This window comes from Dipteris shenzhenensis, chromosome 27 (genome assembly GCF_047967505.1).
Source record: "Dipteris shenzhenensis isolate YYH24624 ecotype China chromosome 27, Dip_SZ_1.0, whole genome shotgun sequence".
NCBI lineage: Eukaryota > Viridiplantae > Streptophyta > Polypodiopsida > Gleicheniales > Dipteridaceae > Dipteris > Dipteris shenzhenensis.
In genome coordinates this window covers 16,541,640-16,565,296 of record NC_141622.1, presented here as the reverse complement: position 1 = coordinate 16,565,296, position 23,657 = coordinate 16,541,640, and the positions used below count along the sequence as shown (strand labels likewise).

Genomic DNA, 23,657 nt, shown 5'->3' with positions numbered 1-23,657 from the left:
CTTTCATTGTGGCATACATATTTGGGTGCACCTGGTATTTGGTGTGATTGCTCTCTTGCAAGCACTAGCATTTGGGATTTTTCTTTATTTGCATCATAGCATCTTTTTCCATGTCTGAAAATGAGGTTTTTAGCAAAAAGTTTGATGGGACAAACTCCACTCTGTGGAAAGAACAAATAAGGGATGTGCTTATTCAAAAGAAGTAGATGAAACTCATAAAACGGATTGCAGCTACGCTCGTAGCTATGTTTGAGGATGATTGGAATGCGTTGGATGCATTAGCAAAGTCCACTATTAGAATTCATCTTGAAGAGTCAATTTATTTCACAGAAGTAAATGAGTAGACTACGGAAGATTTATGAAAATTATGTGCCACTTATGAGAAGGAAACTGACTCTAATAAAGTTTACCTCATGAAGAGGTTGTTTGAGCTGCAGATGAAGGGAGGGGCCTCCATTGCTTCAATTGAATAAATTCAATATTATTTTGAACCTGCTTCAGGCTCAAAAGTTAAATTTTGATGCACAGACTAAGGCAATATTCCTCTTGTGTTCATTGCCATCCTCATGGTATACCTTCCGTACAGCTATCAATAACTCTACACCTGGTGGAGTACTAAAGTTTGATGATGTTGTGGGTAGGTTGTTGACCGAGTAGATTAGATGAAAGTCTATGGATGGCAACAAGTAGGATGCAACCTTAAATGTGCAAAGGGGTAGATCACAGTCCAGGGGAAGTCCCAAGAAAGAGGAAAGTCTTATAGCAAATCAAGGGCATGGAACATTGAGTATTACCATTGTGGTAAGAAGGGCCACATGAAAAAGGATTGCTACAAGCTGAAAAGGGAGCAAAAGGACAAGAAAAAGAATACAAATTGGGGTGCAAATAAGGAGGAAGAAAATCCAAGGGAGGATAAAGGAAAAGTGAAGATCGTGGAGATCAATGCAATAACACTGATAATAGTGACAATGACATTCTCTTATGGTGCTTCATTCCATGTTACTCCCGGAGCAAATGCTTCTCCACTTATGACAGTGGAAAGACAGGTTGTGTGCATCTTGGAAATAACTATGCATGTAACATAGTGGGAGCAAGTAACATAAATTTTTCTTTTGCAAATGGGTCTGCTTTTGTTTTGGAAAAGATGAGACATGTGCCTAAGCTGACAAAGAGTCTTATTTTAGCGGGTTAGCTAGATGATGCTGGTTTGCAGACCACCTTTGGCTTTCCGAGTTAGAAATTCAGGAAGGCTCTATGGTTTTGGCAAGAGGTGCTAAGTGTGGGACTCTGTATCCCTTACATGTATTAGGCGTGTCTGACCATGTTGTTGCAATAACAAAGCAGCCAAGTACTTCTTTGTGGCATTGCTGGTTGGGCCATATGAGTCAAAATGGGGATGAAATTCTTATGCCGTTTTGGGTTATGTACCGCATTTGAGTTTTTCTGACTTTGAATTTTATGATCATCGCCTCTATGGGAAGCAGACTAAATAATTCCATAAAATAAGTGAAAAGAAAGAGCTCGAAAGGGTTGATTTGATGCATTCATACTTATGTGGTCCCATGCCTACACGGTCATTAGGCGGGGCTGAATACTATGTGACATTCATTGATAATGCAACTATGAAAGTGTGCGTGTATCTTATAGATCGGAAGAACTATAGGAAAGTGTGCACTTATGCTATAGCTCGGAAGAGCAATGCATTCTAGATATTTCAAAAATGATTGGCTTAAGAATCAGTCAAGTAAAACGCTTAAATACATACGGACTGACAATGGTGGAGCGTATCTCTCTCATGACTTTCAGCATTTCTATGATACACGTGGGATCAAGAGAGAGCTCACGTCTTCTCGTACTCCGGAGCAAAATCTAATTGTAGAAAAGATGAACCATACCATTCAGGAAAGTTGCTTTCCAATGCAAGACTTTCTGGTGGTTTTTCGTCAGAGGCAATAAAGATTGCAGTGCATGTGATCAATAGATCACCTAGTAAGAGTTTGGATGGTGGTATTCTTGAAGAGGCATGGAGTGGCAAGAAGCCCTCTTACTCTCATTTGTGTATATTTGGGTGTAAGGCATATGCACATGTGACAAAAGAGCTTCAGAAGAAGCTAGATCCTAGGTCTCGAAAATGCATCTTTCTAGGTTATCGTGAAAGTGGAGAGATGGGCTATCATATCTGGGATCTAGAAGTAAAGAAGATCATACAAAGCCATGACGTGATCTTCAATGAGAAGAAGATATATAAGACACCCATGAGGGATGTGGAAATGAGGAGAATCACTTGCCAGGATGTGAATCCACCCGCATATATTGTTAGACAGCAAGTTGTCCATGCACCGAATGTGCAAGAAATGGTGCCACCAGGTACTTCTACAAGTCAAGAGCAAATGATGGATCATCTATTGGTAAAAATCATGAGCCAAATATGGCTAATATATGTAGGTGGGACAGAAAGCTGAAATGCCCTTGAGAAGAACAGATAGAGTGTCTAGACCACTGAGAGATTTATTCCAGGGGCAGACTATGTGATGCTTACTGATTGCGGGAGCCTTCTTGCTATAGGAAAGCTATGATGTATGAGGATCGGTGCAAGTGGGAGTATGCTATGCAATCAGGGATGAATTCACTCAAGAAGAATAAGACTTTGGTCTTGGTTTCTGCCCACATGAAAAGAAATCATTGCCATGTAAATGGGTCTATAAGATAAAGATCACAGGTGATGATGTGCCTAAGTACAAGGCCCGATTGCTAAAGGGTTCAAGCAAGTGAAGGGTGTGCAATTTGATGAGATCTTCTCTCCGGTTGTGAAGATGACCACACTTAGATGTATACTTGGACTTGTGGCAGCAGAGGATATAGAGCTTATGCAAATGGATGTCAAGACAAGACAGCTTTCTTGCATGGGGATCTACATAGGAAATTAACATGGTACAGCCTGAAGGCTTTGAAGAAAAGGACGAAGAGAATTTGGTTTGCAAGCTAAAAAAGAGTCTCTATGGCCTTAAGCAAGTGCCTAGAGAATGGTACCAGAAGTTTAACGCTTTCATTCGGTCCTAGGATTTTAGAAGAAGTGAGATTGATCATTGTCGCTACACTAAAAGGACTGAGGATAAAAGCCTAATACTCCTGGCACTTTATGTGGATGATATGCTATTGGCTAGCAAGAACACTTATGAGCTTGATGCATTGAAGGCCAAGTTGTATGAGGCCTTTGACATGAATGATTTGGGACCTGTATGTCATATTCTTGGTATGCGCATCACGCGTGATTGGAGTAGGAAACTCATTTGGATTTCATAGAAGGAGTATGTTACAAAAGTATTGCAACGTTTCAATATGGAGGGTGGGAAGGGTGTAAGTACTCCATTGCCTCATATGTGAAACTAAGACAAACAAATAGTCCCAAATCAAATGAGGAGAGATCCACGATGGCCAAGGTTCCTTATGCATCAACGACGGTTGGGAGTCCTATGTATGCTATGATAGCTACTAGACCGAACATTGCATTTGCAGTTGAAGTTCTTATCCGAGATATGGCTAATCCAAGAAAGAGGCATTAGGAGGCAGTTAAGTGCATCATGAGGTACATGAGGGGTACCAAGGAAATGTGCATCTGCTTTGGCAGAGGAGAGATGCGTAAACTTGGGTACACCGATTTAGACCATGCAGGGCAAGTAGATAGCAGTAGATCCACTTTTGGTTATGCCTTCACCTTTATAGGTGGTGCAGTGTCATGGATGTCTCGCGCGTAAAAGTGTGTTGCTTTATCTACCACACAGCCCGAGTATGTTACAGTCACAGAACCGCAAGGAGGCTATATGGCTTGATTGGCTAGTGGGAGATTTGGGGATTCATACAAGTGTATCGATATTGCATAGTGATTCCATGAGTGCTATTCAAATAGCACAGAATCCGGTCTTTCATGCAAAGACCAAACACATTGAGGTCAAGTACCATTTCATCAAGAAGGTACTTAAGGACAAGCACAAAGAGCTTATCAAGGTTCATACAGATGATAACCTTGCAGTTATGCTGATGAAAAGTCTACCTAGTCAACAGTTTGAGTATTGTCGTGTATTGATGGACATTGGATAGTATGCTCACTAGATGTTCTCCCTTAAAGGCTCATTGTTCTTTAAGTGGGAGGTTGTGGGGGTTAAACGCCACTATGCATTAACCCCGATTATGTACATACTCAAACACACACATATATATGGATGACATAGAAGATTGGGGTGTTTTGCACCCACCAAAACTTGTGTGACTCTCTCTCTCTCTCTCTCTCTCTCTCTCTCTCTCCCATTCCACTTCCGTTGAGAGCACTCTCATTTGACACCATGTGAAAGTGGAGAGGAGAGGCAAGGAGTGAGTGACAGAGTACACCATAGAAACCTACAACAAACAACTCTTGAAAAATGAAGACCAAATGGTCTTATATATAATCTACCCCTTAGGGTTGTATTAGATTTTTCCCACGTCCCCTTTTAGGGTCCTCCCTAGACCTTAGGCTATGGTGTAATTTACACCTGCGGTATACATAAGACCAACAGGCTGTAAACACCAAGCTCTTGTTTAAATTGTTATGCACTTTTAAATTCAATCTATGGTGGTGTCTTACATCCAAATTCAACGCTAATAGATATAGATACGTCTATGTAGTCCCAAGCAAAGACATCTTCATATGCTTCAAAGAATTCCATGCTTAATCCCAAACTCAGTGGAAAGGTTTAGGCTGATCAAAATGGTCAAAGCTATTCCTCAATCTCCAACTTCATCTTTTGAACGGGTTAACATATGCTTCCCTTGGTTTGGCGAATCCTCTTCTATGGCACGATCTTTCATGATATTTTATGAAGTTATTTTGGAAACATTTGCCAATCCTATGCAATCTTTCATGATATTTAGTAAAGTTCTTTTCCACATAAAAGTACCAGTACCCTCTAGTCTTTGTAGTGTATTCAATTCTATTACAAGTCTCATGGTCTTTGCTTAGGCACTTGTAGACTACTTTTGGTATACCATCTCATCATCTTCTCCAAGTTTTCCTTAAGTTCCAACACTTTGGAGTGCTCCTCCTCATCCCTTTATTGTGTCTAGGAAATGACTCTTCTTCATCATTAGTGCTTTCACTTTGTGTTATTTTGTCCTTTTTCTTCTTTGTTATGGGCATAATGCCTTTCTCCATGGATGTTGCACACACTAGAGTTCCTCTAAAGTTTTGGTAGCATTACCTCCATAGTTCACTAAGTAGCCAAATCCTTAGTGTGTTGTTGTCTAAGGTTCTCATTCTCACTATGAAGTCTTGTAATGTTGTTTCATCTTAGTTCACATATTCCTCATTGATCTTCCCTTTATTTCCCCTCAAGATGGCATCACACATTTGCTACAAATTTTGAAATGAATGTACAGCTTGAACCACTTGTACACCCTAGTTCACATAGTCAACCTCGGTGTTGCACCCAGTCTATGGCAAACTTGAAAGTATCTATGTAGGTGATTATAAAAATCAGCTTCCTTGAGCCCATGAAATTCTTGGAATTTTGCTTGTGTTATTTGGCCAAGCCACCACTTCATTGCTTGTTGCTTGGATAGTAGCGAGAGATTTTTTTAGTGGTGTTGCAAGTTTGCTACAATCTTCCATTGCATTGTTGATTCTCTTTGGGTCAATGCCCTCCATGCTAGACTGTCCTTGGTTCTTCCTGTAGGGCCTGTTAAAACCTTTGAGATCCTCTTGCAAGCATTGTATGTTTGTTTAGGCCCACTTGAATTCTCTCAAATAGCAATGTTTCTTAAGTCCAAAAGAGGAAATTGTTTAAATCTTATCCAATCAAACTCCCAAACATTTTTCACCTCTATCTAGAGAGCAAAGGAATGCATTGGTGTCCCTTGGCTTTCTCTCAATTTAAACACATTCGTCTGTGAAGGGAATGTTCTAATACCATCTCATCAAACCTTGTTTCTAGCTCAACCATGGTCCAACAAAAACTGCACTTTCGGCTGCATATCTAAGTACTCAATCACATTGAGCTACTAAACAACATAAATGCTCACCAATACATATAGCTTCCCTAGCCCTGAGGAAAAATATAAACATTTGAGCAATACAAGAGTAATCCAAAATGAAACGCATGAAATGGCCTATTAATGAATCTGTACTTTCAATCCACAAACTCCAAAAACTCCTCTCAAAATTCTCCCAAAATGTTTCCCCATAAAGTATATAGTTACCGGTTTCAAGTTCCAAACCTTAGATTCAAATACCTTTTAGACTACAATCTTCAGATGGAAGGTGGGGGGGATAGAGGGACACTGATGAAAGGGGGAAGAATCTATCAAAGAGGGGTGAGGGACATAAGAGGATACAAAGTCTATAATGGTAAAGAGAGAGAGAGAGAGAGAGAGAGAGAGAGAGAGAGAGGGGGGGGCGGGGGGGAGGGGGGGGGAGGGGGGTATCATGAGGGGGAGGGCACCATTATAAAAGGGTTCCCTCAAATGCCACCTTTCTCAAATAATATACCTATTTAGGCCCATTCAAAATAATAAAGAGGCTATCTAGACTAAAGGCTGAAGGAGGTGAGTTCAAACCCAATTTGCAACACCCTCCCTGGGCCACCGCACTTTAAGGGCCTTGAAGAATCTTTTCTCCACAAGAAACAGATTTGTAGTCACCTATATCCCTTTTCTACAAGCACACAGGCCCAAGAAGTGGAATCCCAGCAGACTCTTGGTCATCCGATGAGACTTCTGTTTCTGAAAAAATACAGTAGAGTTGCAATGACTGATTATTCTTCACTGCTAGAAACCACTGAAACCATCACTTTCAGGATGCATAAGCTTGATTGAGAGCCCTCTTAAAACAGTCGAATTGCAATGCAGTATGTGCTCTTCTAGAGTAACCAGAATCACCAAAACTGCATTTTGCACATTGGGGCACCCACAAAACACTGAAACAGAGGTCATCTGGCACGAACAATGTATTGACGATTAAGCATAAATATTGAAGCCTTGACTTCGGAATCTGCACGTGTCATGTTCCTTGACAATTGTGCTGTGTGTGCATCACATATGAGATACATTTACCATTTATCCCCAATCTGTAAAGGCACATTGGATTATACCCATGTTGTGAGTGCACACAGCAGAGGTATATGACCATGTAAACACTAAAATACGCTCATGTAGACTTGTGCAAACATTGTAGGTACCTGTACATGCACTATAACTAGCAACCGGGAAACACATCGCTAGGTTGATAGCATCAAACATTTCTGGTGACTCTGATGACACTCGTACAAAATTCAGCATAACTTCTCACGCAGCCAGAAAATTGCTGCCTCGCTTGCCAGTTAAAGTATAGCTTGGAAGCTGGAAACTATTCAATCAAAATGATATTCTCACTCATAGCTTGCTCCAGGACTATTTACAGACTGTCCAACGCATATGCATTACCTACGCATCATTCATGGATTCTATTGTGTTGATACTTAACGAAAAATGCTGTCGACTTAGATTTACACCTGAATCAATGGTACTGCAAGCTCTCCATGACATAAGAATTTCAATATTCCACTTGCAGAACCAATTGTGCAGAGTCTCTCATTTTAAACATTACAGTTGGAAAACATCTGTGATGCTCACGTGCCTTCCCAAGGTTGTGATAGAAGCAAACTCTTGCTAGAACTCGAACTCCCCACTAGCCTGTCAGGTTAGCAAAGAAACCCCATCTCAATCTCATAAAAGAAAACCATGGCCTCAACAAGCAAGACAGACAACTACCTTAGAAAAAAGGTAATCGCGACCATGCAAATGCATTACTCCATCCTTCAGAATACATTTCCATTTGTTTTTTGACCTTGTTACCTACACAAATACAAATTAGCAGCAATATATTTAACAGGAAAATACAATTGATATTATTCTTCAAAGTTTGTGGTATGAATACGTAGCGAGATGAATCTATCATCATAATAACCCAAAGGTTAAAACCATCAACTCCATTATGCATGTTCTCATACACATTTCCACACCCATGCAAAGGTCATACTACTGTATTTCTTTCAAAACAGTGTAAATCCATAGGGAGAAGACTAACCAAAAATTACTCCTGATAAGAACTTGCAATTTTCAAAAAATTACCTTTTCAAATTGTGCTAGAACTAAGTTTTCAGTTTCCAATGCTTCATCTCCTCCATCAAGATCATCAAGATCCTCATCGTCATCTTCTTCATTCAAAGGCGGCTCTGGCTCATCTGATTCAGCTCCCTCTGCTTTGGGAGCTTTCACCTCTGCGACTTGTGGTCCTCACAACAGGAAATTATTTATCATCACCTAGGTCATTGATCACAAACATTCTGTTCTTTATGCAAGGTCATCAATCACATGCTAATACAAGGACGATACCTTCCTCTCCAGGCTCATTGTAATCTTCACCTTTAATAACCTTCACAAAGTAAAAGAGAGAATTTTCAAAAAGAGTATAATACTGGATCTTGGCCATACTAATCAAAACCATATAGCTTTCCTTCTTCAAAATGCAGCAGAGAGTATCAATAGCAGGCTGACAAGATTGACAAGGATGGAAGAGCACAACAAAACAGACAGAAGTGTTAAGCTGGAAGGATAGACGCTGAAGCGGACATAAGATCAACGATATGAAAACACATTAAAAGCTGTCCAAACAAACAAACTCAGCCTGCCAAGAGGTCATAATGATTCCCCATTACCTTTGTTATTCCAAAAAGCCAGCCCCTGAGATATGCCATCATTTATAAAGAAAAAGCAGATAGAATGCTTGTCCACCAGATACGCAGGTAAACCATTCTCTTTAAAAACACATGCAGAGCAAACACGTAATCACAAAGCAATGTAGGCTGCCAAGAGTTTCTATGTACCAGCCCTGTCGTCCTCTGTCTCTTTAAATTTCCAACATCACCAAAGGTGTATCACAGCATCAAAGAATATCATACTTTAGCATTCACATGAAAGAAAAAAGACGGCTGAGAGTGAATGAGACCAGGCATGGGTAAATGATGTGATATTCAAATGTAAGTTTGTACTTTGCAACCAGAAGATAGCATTACGAATGCACCTGACCAAGGGCAGTCGAGCTCTTATAGCACATGATCCTGCTTTATGGAGTCACAGTCTAGGGATTCGTTGTAGAGAGAAGAAGATGGCCACTGAAATCTTAGTTGCAGGAAATGTCCAAAAAAGTTAGGAAACCCCGTTTCCCAACGTTTCCAAAATTGGGGCGTTTCCGAAACCTGGAAATGTTTTGGAAAATCGTAATCTACAAGTGCCCCAAAAGTAAAGCCAACAGAGCAGGTATTCACAAGAGATGATGGCAGGCTCTTGCATTATCATGGTGGGTGCATAGCGAAGGCTTAAGGAGTGACACAACACTTGGAGTAGGACTATCTACATGGATGACGATGCACTATACGAATCGCATTTTCAAGGATCATCCGCTCCATGCCCTCCAAGAATCCAATTGCTTGACCATTGATTGGTCAGTGCTCTCCAATAATTGCATTTCTAATAGATTGCCCATCTCAATTTATCAACAGTTGGATGGCATGTGCTTTCTATGATTGCTTGGTGACCTTGCATGCACGCTCGCCTTGCACACATGTCTAACTTGCATGGTGCATGTTTTTTTAAGTTGCTAGCTTCTGTATGTGAGCAAAAATATACTTTATTCAGCCTACCCCTACCATTTCCTATTCATTCAAATGGCGTTTCCGAAACGTTTCAAAACTACCACGTTCCCTGCATGGAAACGTTTCGTGCAACTTTGATTGAAATAACCAAGGCATTGAAGCAAAAAGAGCCCTTGGTGGAACTAAGAGAAGAACCAAAATGCACTTACAAAGAGACGCAGAGTAGAGCTAGATAGCGACTACCAAATGAAAGGCAGCCCATTGGAGGGGAACAAAATCAATGGAGCATGGGAGAAATTCAGTGATGATTTCAATAGGCCAACTATTGGAAATCGCTCCTCACTATACCAAGTTCAAAATCGACTAGTGAGCAACCAGAGGTGGAATTGACTAGTGAAGCAGATGTGGAATCGACTGAGACAAAGATCGGCATCAAGGTCAAGAACCATACAGTCAATGGAGTCCTGATATCAACCTTTAATGATCTTTGCCATGAAAATTTGCTTCTCACACTTGAAAAGGCCCATAATCCTTCGTTGCAAGCTTTCCATATTTGTTGTGGCCTCAAATTGATTTGTTTCTCGGTTTATCAATCTTCAAAGAAACCCAATCTCCTGCTTGGAACTACATCATCTCTTCCCAGCCACTTACGTATTGGGTCCAAAGTCTAGGCTGATCATGGACATGAGCTTGCAGCGTACTAGATGATACCTTTATTGGCACTCACTTTGAGCATCACTTTGTGGATGGAAGGCAATCGAAAATCGCAACTAAGGTCCTAGGTTCTAAATAAAGAATTGGAGATTCTGAAGTCAACAAATCTAAACAAGGATCAAGTTGAAGAACTCAAAACCATCAGCAACTTATTCTAAAGTTTAAAAAACAAAGCTAACTTGGTTACCATGAATTTTTTAGTGCCATGCAAATTATATTTGTTGTCACCATCATGTAAATATCCTAGTTGACCATTTATTTGATCATAATTAAAGAGTTTTCATATGTGTTAATTATGGTCAAAGAGTTCTTTTAATGGTCAAAGAATTGACTACAGACAAAGATACTTGACTCTGGTCAAGTAAACCTGACTTCGGTCGGGGAGACTTGGTTTATTACCAAGAGGGTTAACTACGGTTAACCAAAGAACCACAGAGCTGACTACGGTCAGAAAGTGTTGACTTCGGTCGACGAGACTTGGTTTATTGCCAAGAGGGTTAACTACGGTTAACCAAGATGTACCAACTTCGGTTGAAGAGTTATGCTAACTTCGGTTGGAGAGACTTGACTATAATTAAGGTGCCTCGACCCTTGGTCAAAGCCTCTTAATTATAATCAAGAGTGTTGACTCCGGTCAACCAAAGAATAAATATAAATATATATTTGTATATTTGTTATGTGTGCACATGTGTTCAGTGGGGACGCCCACCGTGACTAGAATTAGTCCACAGTGTGTTATTTGCATGCAAAGCGCTAACAATTAATGGGTGCCATGGTGGTGCACTTTAATTAATTGTTGCAGGTACTAGGAAGAGTGATTTTCCTAAGCGCAATGGAGCCTACCAAGAGTCTAGGAGGCGGTTCGCGTGACCAAGTGCTTCGAAGACTCCAGAGTTGCCCTTAGTGGCATGTAATTAGGAAAGTAAAGTAGAAATTGACCAGTGGCTTGTTGCCAAGAAGGGGAGCCTGAGAGCTCATGTAATTGAAATTCACGTTTGAATTTTATATGTACAGCTTCTACGCTGAACTCATGTACTCAATTTTCTCTGAAATAATAAAAACCTTGGGGAGGGGTCCAACCCGACAATGGTCCTGCGCCCTAGTGTTTATGTTGAGAGAGAGAGACAGGGAGAGAAAAGAGAGTGTCTTTGCTGTTCTTTACGAGTAAGATTTCTAAGAGAAATGAGAGCGAGAGGTTCTTGTTTCATTGGTATCAAAGCGTAAGGATCTCCCTACCTTCCACGGTGGGAGCGATCAAGGGGAAAAGAACCACAAGCCATCGCATGGGCAGCAAAGCTATTGTGACGCAAGTAGAGATTTGGGAGTGCAAATATGAAGTCAGGCGTCGTGAAGCTGTAGATATGCTTTCACAAGGGGCCTGTGCGTCTGATGAAGAGTTGGATGACGAAGATCTCCACGCAACGACACGCCTCTCCGTGAAGTGAATTATTCACGTGACGCTTACCTTGGCGTGCATCTCTGGCTGGTCTCACGACGTCAAACGATCAAAAGGACTTGCAAAGGCCTTTTAGCGCTGTCTGGATGTTCTGATAGCGTGGAGGTTTCGTGAAGCCAAATGCTACGCTGAAGACCCCACATCAGCATTCCGACGTGTGCGCTGACGGTTGGTAAGCGTGGGGTAACTAGGGGTGAATAAAAAGAGAAGAGCTCTGAGGTGTTTGTTGTGAAGAAGGTGCAAAGCAGCGGGTCATGGCGCGACGACAGATGTGAGCTACGAAAGGAACTTCTTCCTTCTCCGCCTTCGATTCTCTGTGCTGCACGTAGAAGGTTCCGACGATGTCCGACGCTGACCAAACCCACCACCTTAGCTGACGTGGTTTTGGTGACGTGGCAGACAAGTGCACTGCGCTGACGTGGTGCCTAGCCAAGCAACAGATGATGTGGCAAGTTGTAGGTGACGTGGCGTCCACACGTGCGGTGACGATGTGGCAGCTCATGCAGGTGGCTGACATGGCCCTGACCTAGCCACCTGACACATGGTAGTCCACGTAGGCAAGACATGTGGCAAGTGCTGATGTGGCAGGCCTGACAGACAGCTGACATGGCATTGACTTGTGGCAGCCAGCTGGACTGCTGAGGTGGCAAACCAGTGGCTAGACTAACTCTGGTTAGTTGACCCTGGTTAGAGGTTCAGTTAGTTGGTCTAACCAAACTAGACTGGTTAGTCAAACCAGGTCTGACCAACTAACTTTAGTTTTAGTTAACCAAACCATAGCTGGTTAACTAGACTACAGATGGTTGAGGTCCGGTTGAGAGCCAACCAGACCAGAGCCAATTAGTCCGGTTAGAGTAACCAGCCGGTTATTCATCTAGTTACTATACCCAAAAAAAAAAAAAAAACAGTTGCAAAGAGTGTTTCTGCTAGCAGTTTTCACCTATCTGAGAAAGCATTTACTGTCAGAAAAAGCAGAAATCAGAGAAAAGTCAGAGATCTGGATAAGTAAAAGGATGCATGCCTTTATGCACAGGAAAAGGGAATCAAATGCATACTCAGTGCTTTTTGCAGCAGCCAGAAAAGGGGCAATATAGTTATTGATGCCTTGGCAACTTTGTGGGTATATGCCTTGAGTTGACAGCCCGGTACTGGCATAGATTGTGAATGCAAGACACCACTTGTTGAGGTAATTTTTCTCTTTGAAAAGGAAAGGTTACCTGCATCAATTGCATACACAGTGTGTGTGAGAAACTTGCAGATCTCAGACAAGTTGTAAGAAAATGGCCCAATCACCTATCCAGAGGGATTCACAAAATAGGGATGCACATCAAAGACAGAGAAGTGTGCAACAAACTCAGCAAGAATTTGAAAAGATGGTACGCACTCGTATGCAGGAGATGGAAAATCTTAGAAGGGATCCAAGAGCTCAGCATTTGTTTCAAGCAGAAGCTATGCCTAATGCAGCATATGATGTGCCAATGCCAGAGGCACACTCTCGTGTACAGCCAGAGAAAGAGAGATCTCGTAGGGGACGGTCTCATAGCAGGAAGAGATCGAGGCATCATCACCGATCTCCCAATCCATCACCGTCTACCTCGAGTTCGACTTCTGTATCTTCTTTTTTATCAGATAGATCAGCCAGAAAAAGAAGGAAACACAAGAAGTCTAGGAAGAGTAAGTCTTCCAGAGAGACCAAGGAATTCAAAGAGGGAGGTAAATCTGTCAAGTTTATGACCTATAATGGACAATATGGTCATACAGACAAAGCCTTGCAGTTCATCAGGCAGTTTGATGCTCCATTTGGTACAGAAAAGTTTTCAAAATCCTCCAAATTAAGAATGGTCAGTTTACACTTGATAGCAACAGCTAGTGCATGGTGGAGTGCACAGACCACAAATGGGTCATCCCCAAAGAGGTGGAAGGACTTCAAGAAAACCTTCTACCAACAGTTTATGCCTAAACAGTTTAGAGACCATGTTCTTCAAGATTGGGACAATTTGCATATGGATGCAGGAGATACAGTGGATGTGTACAACCAAAAGTTTTGGGATGCTTATTTGCAGGTTGCACCTTTCAAAAAGATCTCCAAAGGAAGCCAAATGAGAAAGTACAGAGCAGGTCCCAGTCCAAGAATTCAGGCAGCAGTAAATGCTTTGGGGGGCAAAGAACATTCAAGACCTTATGCATTCAGCTTCAGTAGCTAGTCTTGTGTCGTTACAAGATCCATCTACAGTACTATCCTTGCATGCAGGACGTGCTGAAAGAAAGAAAACTGATTTTTCAAAATCAGAAAAGAAAGAGTATCCCAAGGTTGAAAAGAAAGGGTTTCAGCCTCAGAAGACAAGGGGTACTCAGTTTTCAAAGACTTATAAAGGCAAATCTCCATTCACTCCTGAACAGATAGCTGAGTTTCGCAGAGATGGGAAATGCTTTAAGTGTGGCAAAGAGGGGCATGTGGCTGCCCAATGCCCAGAAAAGCCTTCAACTTCGAAGGGAAAAGAGTCAGAGAAGCCACGGGGACCGCAAAAGCCAATGGCAGGAGGAATTCCTAACACACTGGGTCATGTTTCAAACCCAAAAGAACGAGAATTGCTGCTATCATGGGGCAAAGTCAGAGACCAGCAAGCGCTAATTTTATTTGATCCAGGGGCTACTGAAAATTTCATATCAAAGGACCTAGCCCTGAGGCTGGGAATAAAGACGGAGGAGTTGGGCAGGGCTTTGGATGCCGATCAGATGTTCTGTGAAAACCCTGTGCCAGTCACTCCCTTGAAAGGGAAGCTCCGTCTTCATGTACAGAGTTATGTGGATCACGAAGACTTCTTCATTTCTCCACTGAAACATCATGATGTAGTCTTGGGTATGCCTTGGTTTCATCGCAAGGCAGTGAAGTTGACTCTTCCTGAAAGAGTGCTGGAGTTTGTACATAGGGGCAAAGTATATCGTGTGGTTGCTAGGAATAGAGGGAAAACTATTCCCATTGTATCAAATAGTTCTGTTGGAAAAGAAATAAAGTCTGCAGTTTCAGCTTACATGATTTTTGTAAAAGAGAGAGATGTGGAAATGCATGCTGAAACAAGTGAGGCAGATCAGAATAAATTTCAGTTTATTGAAAATTTTAAAGATTGCTTTTCTGACGCTTTGCCAAGGGAGCTACCCCCTGAGAGACCTGAGGATCATGGCATAGAACTCATTCCTCGAAGCGAGCCACCCAATAGGCCCCCATATAGAGTTAGTGCAACTCAGCGAGAAGAGATTATGACTCAGGTGCAGGACTTGTTGTCCAAGGGGTTGATTCAGTCTTCTCCTTTTTGTTCCCTTGTACTGCTAGTACAGAAGAAAGATGGTTCATTCCGTATGTGCATTGATTACCGCGCAGTGAACAAAATGACCATCAAGAACAGATTCCCTATTCTGCGCATTGATGATGTGCTGGATCAGTTAAATGGAGCTTCAGTTTTCAGCTAGATAGACTTAAAGAGTGGCTATCACCAAGTGAGGATACAGCCTCAGGATGTGCACAAGACAGCGTTCCGCACTACTTTTGGGTTGTATGAATATCTGGTGATGCCTTTTGGATTAACAAATGCCCCAGCTACCTTCAATAGGATGATGGATCGTATCTTCCGACCCTACAGACAGTTCACTGGTACCTTCTTCGATGACATAATTGTCTTTTCTAAGTCCAAAGAAGAGCACGAGGAACATCTTGCTATAGTGTTTCAAGAGCTGAGAAATCATCAGCTCTATGCAAACAGCAAGAAAAGTGAATTCTTCTTGGAAGAAATCCATTATCTGGGGCATATAATATCCAAGAATGGGATACAGATGGATCCAGCAAAGATCCATGCCATTCAGGAATGGCCAGAGCTGAAAACTGTGCATGAAGTTCAAAGTTTCCTGGGCCTGTGTTCTTACTACAGAAGGCTTATCAAGCATTTTGCGGATATAGCTGCTCCACTCACGATCTTACTAAGAAAAATGCAGCTTTTAGATGGGGAATTCCTCAAAAGACAGCTTTCACCACACTCAAGGAGAGGCTGACTACAGAGCCAATCTTAATCGTTCCAGATTTGTATCAACCATTTGATGTGGATTGTAATGCTTGTGGGGAATGTGTTGGGGCTGCATTGCATCAGAATAGTCATGTAGTGGCTTATGAGAGCAGGAGACTCCGGGATGCAGAGAGATCTCTAGGAATCTATGAGAAAGAGTTATTGGTTGTAATCCATGCCATCCATACATGGAAGCATTATCTTTTGGGTGCAGATTTTACTGTTAAAACAGATTACCAAAGTCAGAGATACTTTCTAACTCAAACAAAACTTTCCAAGAAGCACATGAAATGGGCAAATATGCTGTCAATGTATCATTTTCAGAGTGGCAGATGCCTTGTCCCAAAGACCCCAGGTCAATAATGTGACTATTGCTTATCATCAAGACCTGGAAGGCATGAGGGAGCAATATGCTAATGATGCAGATTTTGGTGAGATTTTACAGCAAATGCAAGAGGGGCAATCCACCAGTCACTATTCCCTGAAAGATGGGTATCTAATGAAAGATGATTGCCTATGCATCACCCAGGAGATGAGGAAAAAGATTTTGGAGGAATGCCATGCACCTCCCTATGTTGGACATAGAGGAATTACAGCAACAACTCTAGCACTAGAGAGGTATTTCTTTTGGCCACGGATGCAGAAAGATATACATCAGTTTGTTACTGAATGCCTTACGTGTCAGAAAGTGAAGTATGATAGACGGAAGGCACCTGGCCTACTTATGCCTCTTCCCGTGCCTCAGGCACCGTGGGAAAGTATTACAATGGACTTCATTTTTTATTTGCCAAGATCAAAGTCAAGGAATGATGGGATTTGGACTATTAATGATAGATTCAGCAAGCAAGCTCAATTCATTCCGGTTCGCAAAACCATAAAGGCAGATCATATGGCTAAACTTTTCATGGCACAAATCTTAAAGCACCATGGTATGCCTAAGTCCATTGTCAGTGGTCGAGATCCCAGAATGACCAGTCTATTCTGGAGAGCTTTATTTGATAACATGGGGTTTTTCTTCTTCTTTCCATCCCCAGACAAATGGTCAAAATGAAGTAGCAAATTCTACAGCATTGGATATGCTGAAATGCTACGTGGGTGACCAAGGTTCAGACTGGGAAAAGTACCTACCATTGGTAGAGTTTGCTTACAATAATACAATACACATGGATGGATGAAGACATGTTGTCCGATCATCCACAGCTTTTGGATGTTTACAAGGAAGCTTTTCAGTTGAGGTCAACTGAATAGAAGCCGAGGGGATGTCACCATCACGTAAATATCCTAGTTGACCATTTATTTGATCATAATTAAAGAGTTTTCATAAGTGTTAATTATGGTCAAAGAGTTCTTTTAATGGTCAGAGAATTGACTACAGTCAAAGATACTTGACTATGGTCAAGTAAACCTGACTTCGGTCAGGGAGACTTGGTTTATTACCAAGAGGGTTAACTACGGTTAACCAAAGAACCAGAGAGCTGACTACGGTCAAAGAGTCGGTCAACGAGACTTGGTTTATTGCCAAGAGGGTTAACTACGGTTAACTAAGATGTGCCAACTTCGGTTGGAGAGACTTGACTATAATTAAGGTGCCTCGACCCTTGGTCAAATCCTCTTAATTATAATCAAGAGTGTTGACTCCGGTCAACCAGAGAATAATATAAATATATATTTTTATATTTGTTATGTGTGCACATGTGTTCAGTGGGGATGCCCACCGTGACTAGAATTAGTCCACAGTGTGTTATTTGCATGCAAAGCGCTAACAATTAATGGGTGCCATGGTGGTGCGCTTTAATTAATTGTTGCAGGTACTAGGAAGAGTGATTTTCCTAAGCGCAATGGAGCCTACCAAGAGTCTAGGAGGCGGTTCGCGTGACCAAGTGCTTCGAAGACTCCAAAGTTGCCCTTAGTGGCATGTAATTAGGAAAGTAAAGTAGAAATTGACAAGTGGCTTGTTGCCAAGAAGGGGAGTCTGAGAGCTCATGTAATTGAAATTCATGTTTGAATTTTATATGTACAGCTTCTACGCTGAACTCATGTACTCAGTTTTCTCTCAAGTAATAAAAACCTTCGGGGGGGATCCAGCCCGACGATGGTCCTGGGCCCTAGTGTTTCTGTTGAAAGAGAGAGAGAGGGAGAGAAAAGAGAGTGTCTTTGCTGTTCTTTACAAGTAAGATTTCTGAGAGAAATGAGAGCGAGAGGTTCCAGTTTCATCTGTTGCACAGTTTGAGAATGTTTTTTTGGCTGATCATCTCAGAAGCTGAGAACATAAGTCCTCCAACAATGGAAGGACAAGATAATATGCTATTAATCAAGCGGACTCTCCAAAAAGTCAATTACAACAAATGATTTCTATCAGCTTGCTGCTGTTGACGTTGTGGAACTTATTGGAGGACTAGATATTCCTTTCCATCCTACCCAAAAGGACAAAAAACCTAAAGAAGAAGTTGCTGAACATAAAGAAAATGCAGCCACGGTGATGGAAGATCTTTCCCTTATTTAGGAAGATTATGTTTGAGCTTTCTAAATAGTCTCTGTGTTTGAGTCCTTTTCTTGTTTTGTGTGAGTGTCGAGGGTTCTCCACCCGAGATGTCCCCCAAAATTGAATGCAATAATCATGTGTTTGATCTATATCCATCTCCTATGTTAATCGCCTTTAGGGTGAGGTGTTTTTTAGAGGGATGATGTATTATGCTGCTATGGATGGAGCTCCCATAAATCAGGCCTAGCAAGGTGAGTGCCACAATGTGAGTGCCATAGTCTCCTAGACAGCTGAGTTTCTGTGCAACCATGCTTAAACTTGGAGCCTCTGAACCATGCTTATACGCAAGAATTTGGTGCATGGTTGAGCCTCTGAACCTTAAGCCACTGAGTTGGCATAGAGAACATGTCTTAATTGAAGATATGGTGCAGTCTAGAGGCCATCATAGAGCATTTTTAAGGTCTTCTCAGCTCATTCCTACCTTCGCTCCGTAGGGACTCACCTGTGTGTCTCCCCTCGGGTTAAGTGTGTGTGTGTGTGTGTGTGTGTGTAAATAGGGTCATGTCTCTTGATAAGTACAAGGATCATTCCTCTTGGTGAGTCCAAGGGTCAGGTCTGTGACATCATAGGTGATGTCCATCGATGAGCGCTTGTGGCTTTAAAAGCATGTACTTGGTGTAGTATAATCAATCAGACATCGTAATCTCTCTCTCTCTCTCTCTCTCTCTCTCTCTCTCTCTCTGTGCGTGCGTGCCTGTAGACACTCAGGAATGCAGATATCACTTTCGAAGGGGTACCTTTGGAAACAGTCAACCCATATAAATATATAGGGTTGGAATTTACTGATAACTACAAGTGGAATGCATGTATAGAAAGAAAAATCTTGGGAGGTTTGAAAGTTTTTGTACAGCTTCCAAAATAAGTGCAGGAAAGCACATCTGTGGAATGGAAATGAGGAAGTTTCTATACACCATGCTTGTACAAACAGTGACACTTTATAGGTGTCCAGCATGTGCTCCTGGACTCTCTATGACACTGGAATAGAATAGAAACTTCACATAAAAGACTCCTCATTGGGGAATTGGGGGTTAAGGGGCAGACACACTACCCCATGCTACTGGCTCAGACGGGCATGATACCTCTCACTATGCCAAGTCATGGCTTATCTCAACAAAGTTGAGAAGATGGAAGCCAGCGCTGGATGGCACCAAGAAGCGATGAAATGGATGGAATTATGGGGTATAACAGATGCTGATATACCAAAGGATTAGAGAGAGCTAGAAGATGCTACAGAAACTATGGCAACACCCGGGTGCAAAAATGCAGTTCTATAAACAGGAAATGAACCCAATGCATAGCTATGGGATGCAAATATACCTTGGAGAAGAAATATATATGTTCAAAAGGCATGTAATATGCAAAATGAGAACCAGCTCACGTGACCTGGAAGGGGAGAAAAGAAGGTGGACAAGACTGAGGGTCCAAAGAGAAGAAAGAATATGCAAAATCTGCCCCATGGGAGAGGTGGAAAATGGGCAGCATGTACTCCTAAGATGTCAGGCCTATGCACACATCAGAGACGACAGCAGAGGCAGCCTGAAACATCTATTGGAACAGCCAGCTACAAAGCTAGGAAGCTATTTAAAGGAAGTTTTGGAACACCGCAACATAATACTAGAGCTAGCATACGAATTCGCATTCGTCCCCTGTTGGATCTTCTTTGCCAATATACAATCTTCAAAGGAGGTTGACAGCTCGCCGAATTCATCCTATGATGAGCAATCGCTTTGGTTAGGCCATCTGGAAATATCTATACTTCCTTCACGGAGCCCAAAGCGTGGGCAACCTGAATGCATGTCCAAGCCAAAGGAATGATAGTGTTGGGTGCAATTTATCTTCCCCACGCACTAATGACCACAATGTATTCACAAATGATCCACATAAAAAACAATCTACCAGAGTTAAGAGAAAGAAATTGATCAAACGTCAAACAGCAGCACTCACATCATCATAATGGTCATCAACACCGTCAATCTGTGGCATGGTACAAGACATGGCCTGCCGAGAATTTCCAAAAGTGGCTTTGACAATGTTAGCAAATTTTCTGTCCTCGTTCCTTACACTCCCTGGAAAGCCACTCTCTGCTTCCCAGTTTGTTGATCTCTTCAGCTGACGTGCTTTCTTTGCCCCATAAATTGACACTTTAGTTAGAATCAACATTTATCCTGCAAGTTTCTGAGCCTCATGCTACAAAGAAATCTAATACCACCAAACAGGTACCTCAATGCAGCATGCAGCTTTTTCTAACAATACTGACAGAATGCCAGTGTCCCCTGCCCCATCTTGTTGAGGAATATGGCTCCCTGATAAAAAATCCTGCACGAGGTCTTCCCTCTTTCGCTTTCCTGCAGATAGTGTAAGAAGTTCCTGCAAACAATTTGGATCAAATAAGTGCCAACAATTAGGAGACTTTGGGTGGAAAGGCATCCTGCAAATCATCGTGTCCAGCATGTTAAAGGCTCCATCAGAGTCAGGGAACAACAGCTGCATAACGAAGCTCATCACTTAGCGATCATATGAGGCGAAAGCATAGTTTTTTGCATGTCGTTCAATTATATTGGTGAGCAGTGAGGGGAAATCGATTACTCCCCCAAAAAAAGGACAGATTTAACAAATGAATACCTCTGTGACTGGGGGCTGCCCGATTGCTGCAGCTTCATCATCTCTGCATTCTTCGTAGGCTGTTTACAAAAAGGGAAAATGTCACATAATGTGTTTCACACAAAGCAATGCACATACATTTCAATATATCATACTCACCTATATTCACATCTACTCCCAGAGGCTTCTGAGTCATCCATGGGATGGACTGTTCCTGCAAGGCGAAAATATGGGTTTAAGAGCTGGAAAAGGCAAAAAATTGCAGCGATACAACGTGAAGTTCTACGGGGTCAAGCGAGCTGGGGTGACATCAACGACCAGGTACCACATAAGGGGCGGCTTTTTCCAGTTTGACATTGCCAGCAATCCCAGCTTTAGTGGGGTCGCTTGGACCAGGCGGCAGGTAATGGTACGTGAATGGCTCCTGCAGAGGAGTCAGTACGGGAGTCTGCGAGAAGAAATCCATGATGGAGTAGAGAAGCCTAAGCCTACAACATATTTACATGACACGAATGCTATAGAAACAAGAAAGTTCCAGAACGATCATGATTCTCACAGGTGGAAAAAGCATCTCAGCAGTGGGAGTCTGGTATTCTTCAGTCGCCTGGTACGGCACATTCAAGTCATGAACAGAAGTGATGCTTGTAGTTGCTCCACGAGGAAACGATGTGGCAGCAGCAGCAGCTGTACTAGTCGCTTGGATAGCTCCTGTTTGCAGCATGTTGAGCTCCCATAGCTGCGTAGGAAGAGGAGCAATGGTTGTGGGCGCCCAAAAAAAAAAAGCAAGGGGAGGGTGTAGAGATCGACGGACGAAGTCTATGAAAAAATTCAAGAAGGAAAGGCATACCGATTGGAGGTGGTGAAGGGCGGAGTCATCCAAACCGTCGCTGTGGAAGTGAGGGCGAACGTTGCTGATGACGTCCTGGACGACATGCAGGTAGACGCTGGTGAGATTGAGAGCCATTTCCACGATGATCTTTCAACTTTGGCATGAAAACCAGGTTGACAGAAATAGCAATCACCAGTTTCATAACTTTTTCAATATTATATATATCCTCGTTTATTGCCACCTCCACATACCTCACACTCCTTTTGGCCTTCCTTATATGGAGGGCTAAGTAAAGCCATGGCATTTGAGTAAAGCCATGGCATTTCAGAAAGCTCATCTTTTTTAGGGATTGGCACCACGAGGAGCCACATCAACGCTTCAAATCCTCTCTCTCTTTCTCCCTCTCTCATTTCTAATTTCTTCGTGCAAATCCTCTCTCTCTCTCTCTCTTTCTCCCTCTCTCCCTCTCTCTCTCTCTCTCTCTCTCTCTCTCTCTCTCTCTCTCTCTCTCGCTTTCTGCCTCCTTTTCCATACTGCACATTCAATTCATCTTCTTTTTCGATCTCGGGCAGGCCTTACGAATGAGATTCATCTTGTTAAAATATTTCTAGCTTTTTGACCTCCCGCAAGGGAGCCCTTAGTGAAGGGGACGGCTGCTTCCAAAACAAAAAATCATTTTCTTGTAAATACTATTTCGTTCCTCAGGTGCCTCCAATTCTCACCATTTCTCCCTCTTTTCCTCATTTCTATTTCAACTCTCTCTCTCTCTCTCTCTCTCTTTCTCTCTCTCTCTCTCTCTCTCTCTCTCTCTCAAGCTCTCAAGTTTCTCCCCCCCCCCCCCTCTCTCTCTCTCTCTCTCTCTCTCTCTCTCTCTCTCTCAAGCTCTCAAGTTTCTCCCCACTCTGGATCTCCATGCCCACATTATCGCAATGCAGCCAAGAAGCTGCGCCCTCGCTCCTCCATCGCCTCCAACTCCTTCTAGGCAGGCGTGATGAATGACAAAAGTCATTCAACTTGTTTCCCACGCCAAGCCCCCACCCACATGCTTGCCTCCACACTTGCCCATGACCTTCCACACCTGAAGAATTAGCCCTGCTGTAACTTTCGTGACCTCAAGAATGTCGCCCCATCATTGTCAGCAGTAGCATCAGTAGCCGATCGTCGCAACTGCCCTTGATGTCCGGGAAAGCCCCAGGGTCAGTCCGTCAATCGAACCAACAAGCTCCCTGGATCGCCTGCAATCCTCCCCCGGGTCTTTTTCCTAGGACCATCCAAAATCCCATCCCTTCTACTCTGCCTCCTCCAAAGATCCACAATTAGATGTTTTAGATCAGGCCGCATGCTCCTGCAATGTTGCTGCAGATTCTACAGAAGTGGGCATCTGCTTGGCACACTATAACGATGGAAAAGGGGGGGTTGACACCTGCCCAAAAGGCTGCAGACCCAACCTTGGAGTCCACCCACGTCTCCTATCGTGGCTTTCGTTGGTGAATAGAGGGGGGTTTTGGGCCCTGCCATCGAACCTCCATACCGCTATTTATTTGGTGGGTGGAGTCCAAGGCAAATTGTGCAAGCTTGGCACCTCCATTATCAACTGTGCACCTCGAATATTGGCTGCCTACCTTTGTCTACATGAGACCAGAAAATGAACCACCAAACTACCTCCATTCTGCCATGCATGTGGCCGCGCTCTTAAGTGAAGGCATATGAGAAAAATCAAAATTTTTCTTACTTTTAGAAATTCAATTTTTGCAACCACTTTTGCATTACAATCAGCCTGCATCCCTATCTAATCATG

At 42.5% G+C, this 23,657-nt stretch overlaps 1 protein-coding gene across 2 annotated transcripts; it reads right to left on the bottom strand.

The window, feature by feature from the left end:
- Positions 1 to 7,323: 7,323 nt before the first annotated feature.
- LOC147883943 (transcription initiation factor IIA large subunit-like) lies at positions 7,324 to 22,022 on the bottom strand. Of its 2 annotated transcripts, none has more exons than XM_087398817.1 (11): positions 21,878 to 22,022; positions 21,587 to 21,766; positions 21,356 to 21,478; positions 21,190 to 21,244; positions 21,052 to 21,110; positions 20,650 to 20,796; positions 20,374 to 20,550; positions 8,404 to 8,443; positions 8,140 to 8,288; positions 7,780 to 7,863; positions 7,324 to 7,701 (listed from the first exon to the last, which is right to left on the bottom strand). In XM_087398817.1, the coding sequence occupies exons 1-11, from the start codon at positions 21,992 to 21,994 to the stop codon at positions 7,678 to 7,680; spliced, it is 1,155 nt and encodes a 384-aa protein (XP_087254943.1). In that variant the 5' UTR covers positions 21,995 to 22,022; the 3' UTR covers positions 7,324 to 7,677. The 2 variants fall into 2 exon arrangements, with proteins under 2 accessions (XP_087254943.1, XP_087254944.1); XM_087398818.1 differs by having other exon boundaries at positions 8,140 to 8,303; positions 21,356 to 21,454.
- Positions 22,023 to 23,657: the final 1,635 nt, after the last annotated feature.